We start from the raw sequence: 6,005 nt of genomic DNA on the forward strand, positions 1-6,005 counted from the left end.
AATTACTGAATACTGATTAGTCAATGAAGAGGGCATTTTTTCTTAATTTTGCTTGAGAAGAGGGCAAAATTACTCCCTCACGATTGGTCGAGCGCCAAAAATTCTCGCTCCTGATTGGCTGAACGTACCTCTTCCACATTCAGTTGGTTTCTTCTGTTTGAGCAAAACAACTTCGTCTTCATCGAAGTTTGTCTTTTAATTCGCGCTGCATTCGCCGAAAAGGCATAAAGATTAAGAACTAGCTTTAAAAGATGATCTGGAATTTGAATTTTGGAGTGACAAGAAGAAGGGCAAAAAATTTTTTTCATGAAAAGCTTAAAACTTGGATCAATTTACATGGCGCCCGGCGTAAGGGGATTGTGTGGTTGAAAAACAAAATGATTCCTTTCGTCAAGGGCTTTCAGTTTACCACGACATCTTGCATCTTAACAAAAAGGTCACAGAACAATTTGCCATTGACGGGAGGAACGAGTAGCTCAATTTTGGGGGATTTCTTTGGAAAAACCGTTTGCTATGTTTACGGATGCGTATTTGCAAGTGGTAAAAACCTCTACAGCACAGGTGAATAAAATAAATTGAAGCTTAACATCTGGTTTAATCGTTGTTACTGTTGTTCAGGAATGAAACTCGTGTTTTCCTCTCGAGTGGATGTAAATAACAATCATCTATACTCGTTTTGGACGCAAAGAACAAGTTTGCTTGCTTGTCTGTTTGTCAGTTGTTTTGCTTGCGAGCGAACGAGTGTTTTAACTCCGCTTAGCTGACTGTTTTTCGAGGTGCCTCAACAGTGTTAAGAAAATTTTTACCTCTATGTTATTAACAAGTAATCGCAATGGGTCCTCGTAAAATTAAGGATTAATATCACTTGTGTTTTCAGAAGTTGCTGACATTGCCTTCGTCGCTGCGCGACTCGGGCAATTTCAGCAACTTCTGAAAACACGCGTGATATTGGCGACGATTATTGACGGACAATAAAATGATCAACGGAATTATTCTCCTCGAGAATTTCCATATCATTTAAATGTGAATGCTACATTAAAATTTGTAATTTCCAGACATTTCTACTTTCCTAGGTTGTTTTTTAGCTCATAGACATTTGCCTCCCAAAACAATTAATTTGCTTATTTAGCTTTGGCCAACCTTACAGAAACACAGAGAATACACATACCCCGAGACTGTCACTTAATGATATTGTAAAATGAAATCCACCCTTCTATTAGTTTTACAATGGAACTTGAGAAAAGCGGGAAACTTCCTTTCCTGGGAATGGAAATCATAAGAAATATTACCCGGTTAGACAGAAAGGTTTACAGAAAACCAACCGATACTGGGGTGCTTCTGCACTACCGTATTCTTCACAGATCATCATCTGCGAACACGGGGCACCCGAACATTTCGTTCGTCCTCGCGACTTATCGGCAATTCATCGTACTGTTTGCGGAGTCCGAACTTTGGTACTCTTGGTATGCGGATTGGCTCCGAAGTGTATTCTATTGTTACATACTCATTTTCGGAAAAACTAACACGATGGCAATTCTCTAATACACTTTGTTTTCCCCCCAAATTTTCCATAAACAATTGTTTTCAAATGCTCTTGGGAATATGCAGTGTCCCCAAGAGCATTTGAAAACAATAGTTAATGCAAAATTTGGGGGGCAAACAAAGTGTATTATGGGGAATTCGAAAATAGAGAATATAGTCCATGGGCCAAGTGGCTTTTCATTACCACTCGGGGGGGGGGGGGGGGGGGGGGAAGGCCACCATATATCAAATTAAAGCTTATCATGTGTGGATTTCAAAAATATATGATGGAAATGTTGTAAGAGTAGCTTAAGGGAGTCACGTGACCTTGAATTTTGCATAAATAGCATAAATTGATAATATACTAAAATGCGGCTTTTAGCAAGTAATAAAGCAGGCATAGATAAGATATAATGTCTGTTAAGTGTTTTGTCACCTTTAAGGATAAATAGTCACGTGACAGTGACGTCACTTCCGGTCGTGGTAAAAAAAACCCTCAAATTTTGTCTATCTTTTTGGCTTTTCGCCTTTTTTCTTTTATGTGATTAAAAAAATACAATTCAGTGCATTTTTACCATAAAAAGCACTAAACGTTATAGCAATTAGCGTTATTCTAAATGTATGTTAAAATAAGATTTAAATGGGTAGCTGTGTTCTCAGATTGATAAGTGTTTCTGATGGGTAGGTAAAATGTCACACTCACACTCAAGAGACTTCATCCAGGTCTACATCGATGTTCTCTTCTTCATCTGGTCGGTTAGAACAAGTTGTTAGGCGGCAAAGGTCGGAGCACTTTAACCCATTTCGAATGCAGTCACATGAATCATCATTACAGGCCTTCTTGCATATACATGATATAAGCTCTATTACAGCTGTTGGTGCCGGGAGTCCGCTCATCCAATCTATCACCAATCTCACTTGAGCTCCGTCATTTACAAGAGACCAGCCATGACCAACTGGAGATGGAACGTCATTGTTTCGTAGAGAATTTCTCCATATCGCCGCTTGATAGTTGGCTCGCCGGCAATGCTTGTACAAGCTGTCTTGGCATGGAGGCAGCTGATGGGATTCCGCTTCAGCAGAATGAATATATGAATAGATATCATAGGTACATGTATGGGGCGACAAAACACTTATATTTATCGCTGAAGTTATTCTTTGTCATTGTGGTCTACTTTCTTAATATTATGCAGATAGCTAGGTGTCTCCGATTAGCGACCTTCATATGACACTTTAATAAAGTTTATAATAATAATAATAATAATAATAATAATAATAATAAGCTATCCAAACCAATTGGTATGAAGATAACTCATCTACTGTACATAGATGATCTTAAAGTTTTCTCATCGTCGCAAACAAAGCTTAATACAGTCCTAAGATCCACATGTGCAGCAATGAATGATATTGGATTACAGTGGAACCCGAAGAAGTGCAATACTATTCATGTCAAGAGAGGTGTTCTAGTGCATGATGCAGCAGGTCTTAAACTCGATCAGACGTCAGTGGTTCAGAGTATCAAAGAAAGTTCAAGCTATAAGTTCCTTGGAGTATGTGAAACAGTGAAACAGGACGAGAAGTTAGCTCTCGTGAGTGCAGCAAAGGTCTACCTTCAACGCTTGCCTGTAATCTGGTCTAGCCCTCTTTCCAATGTTAACTGGCCTATCACCGAACTGAGAGTAGTTGATAGAGAAGCAAGAAAGATTATTCACGAGAACGGAGGAAAACACCCATTGAGCTCGACAGCTGTTATGTATCTACCCAGACACCTAGGAGGGCGTGGCCTGAGATCCGTTGTACAAGAATACAAGCTTACAAAGATCAAAGCTGCTGTAAAGCTCTATCAGAATGCAGACCCTACGATAAGAACTGTCCAGATGTTTGAGGAGAGAGCAGTGGAGAAAGGCCATTCTTCACTACTAACTGAAGCACACAAACATGCAGAGGAACTGGAGATAAGTTTATCTCTTAGATACCCAAATCCTTCAATTACTTTAGCTAGAAGACCAGAGGTAGAAGTTGAGGGAACGAAGATCAAAGAACTCTTGAAGCGTGCAATGATAGATAAGCTACAGGAGACCATAAAGGCAGAGAATTGGCATGGGCGGTTGCTCACATCGCGTTGGAAAGATGAAGAACTTAGTCAAGGTGCGTGCTTTGCATGGATGAAGGATTTGTCATCGGCACCCACCCATACAGTTGCAGGTATATTCGAACTCTATGAACAACTCTTGCCAACCAAAGTGTATACAACACAAAAGACCAAAACAACCCAGGGAGACGTAAGCTGTGGGCTGTGCGGTAAAGAAGCAGAGACACTTCCACACATTTTGTCAGGATGTTGTACACTTGCTCCATCAAAGTATTTGGACCGACACAATGCTGCTCTGAAGATATTATTCTTCGAGAAGTGCAAAGATCTCAAGCTGGTGGAAGGTGTTCCTCCTTGGTATTCACCTGTGAAACCAAAACCTATCTATGAGTCGGATGAAGAGAAAGTTTTTGGGATGTGGTGGTATATGCAGAACATACATATGTTAGAGCTAATAGAATCGATGCTCGTTTCGTGGACCACAAGGCAAAGCAAGTCTGGGCAGTAGAAATGAGCTGCCCCTGGATTGATAATCGTGCAAAGAAAGTTGAAGAGAAGGCAATAAAGTATAGTCCACTACTTTTAGAGTTGAAACAACAGCATCCTGGTTACAAGGTACAGCAATGTAACATCATCATTGACGCATTGGGAGGATGGTCGAAGGACGTGGAAGAAACTATGAAGAAGCTTGTTGGTGCCCGATCAAAGTGTGTTTTAGAGAAGATGCAGAAAGCCACCATTTCATACTCGTTGCATATAGCTCGTTATTTCAAAGCAGCTGTTTTATAATTTGGAACATTATATTTTTTGATAATTAACTATTAACCTTTTATTATTACTTTTAATTTATTGTACATATTGTATACTTTTTTAAATATTTATAAAAACTGTTATTTTATAGGATCATTTGCTTAGATGTATGGTTGTGTAACTAGTTTGATTTCCTTTTAGGCTGTATAGGTTACGCCGGGCGCCCTATACATGCCATAGATTTTTTGCATCTATACGTTTTGCTACTGCAAATAATAATAATAGTAATAATAATAATAATAATAATTATTATTATTATTGTTATTATTATTACCTTTCTTTGCACAGAAGACCGAATATCTGCATTGATTCACGTCTGAGATACCGTTCTTTGCGCCACAGATATCACAGACAAATGCCTCTAACTGCATCAAAAGATCTTCAGACATCAACCAGTTTTCTCCAAGTTGCTCGAATGTGCGTTGGTATTCCTTTTTACTCAGTAACTTCTTCAGGGGCTTCACTTTCCCAATCCCTGCAAAGGCACTCACTGCATCACAACCCGTAAATGCGTGCAAACCTGGTAGTGCTTTGCACGCATTTTGGCCAATAGCATGGGCTATTTTTCCAATGTCGACATACCGAGCGTTCAGTTGAGAAACACAACGCTGATAAATCGGTACATCAATGGAAAATGAAAACGCAAGGCATAGGATTCTAACGTCTGTGTCTTCTGAGGATACAATGATTGACTTATATCGCTGCTCATTTGCTGCATGTTGCGCGTGCAGGAGAAGTCGTGTATCAGCCTCCTCTTGTTCAGATCTTAGCTCTTCTTCATCCTCTATTCTTTTGGCAGTGATCTTGTAGCATCGGTTTCCACATGTTACATGCAGCTCCTTATCTTTCAGTCTCTTGCGACTCGGTGTGTTTTGCCAGTGTTCCACAACAAACCTGACAAGACTTATTTTGTTGTCACCATTGCGTAAAAAATCCTTGAATTGCTTGACCTTCTGGCCGGCCGCAGGGTTCTTGAAAGTTATAGCATCACTTTCACCTCTGAGTTCTCTCTCTGCTGATTTAATGGAAATGTCTCTGTACACGTCAAATACCACATCCACTCTGTTGCTACCCTCTCCCTCAAGCAACATTCTAGATAGAATCTTGTCTGCGATCTCACCAAATAGGAGATAATCTACCTTCAGCTTTTGGACGAGAGCCATCCCATCTATTAGGTAAGCTGACGGCCGTGTTACCTCTGTTGTTGGCTGTATCAATTTCTCTAATTCTTTGCCAAGTTGTTTCTTATTGGTCTTGCGGGGAAAGCCATTGTTGCAGGCCAGGGAAGCAGGAAGAGGGCCTAATGGGTGCTTTAACACATCTTTCATTTGCAGATTGCGGCTTTCAGCAATTACGATCATCCGCGCAAACAAATTTCGATCAGCGCGCAGAACAGTTTCTGTGTCTTTACCCTTTGCCACTGTCCTGGTCTTCGATAAAGCACTGAAGGTTTTCAGCTTTTGCTTCTTCAATTTGTCATTGAACCTTACCTTTGGAAGCTGTGATTCGAGACGGGTCTTCTTGAAATCAGCGTAGGCTGCCTCTCCAACTTTATAGGCGGTCGCAAGGTCCTCTGCTATAG

The 6,005-nt window shown here is 40.3% G+C and overlaps 1 protein-coding gene across 1 annotated transcript; it reads left to right on the top strand.

Moving 5' to 3' along the window:
- The first annotated feature begins 2,918 nt into the window (after positions 1–2,918).
- Positions 2,919–4,121, top strand: LOC138053213 (uncharacterized). The gene has a single exon (XM_068899869.1). It carries the CDS (start codon positions 2,919–2,921, stop codon positions 4,119–4,121), a length of 1,203 nt encoding a protein of 400 aa, XP_068755970.1.
- The last annotated feature ends 1,884 nt before the right edge of the window (positions 4,122–6,005 follow it).

The sequence above is a fragment of the Montipora capricornis genome, chromosome 6 (genome assembly GCF_036669925.1).
Source record: "Montipora capricornis isolate CH-2021 chromosome 6, ASM3666992v2, whole genome shotgun sequence".
NCBI classification, from domain to species: Eukaryota; Metazoa; Cnidaria; class Anthozoa; order Scleractinia; family Acroporidae; genus Montipora; species Montipora capricornis.

Excerpts from the sequence above, each read along its gene's own strand:
- LOC138053213 (XM_068899869.1), top strand. The coding sequence starts at position 2,919 with ATGAATGATATTGGATTACAGTGGAACCCGAAGAAGTGCAATACTATT.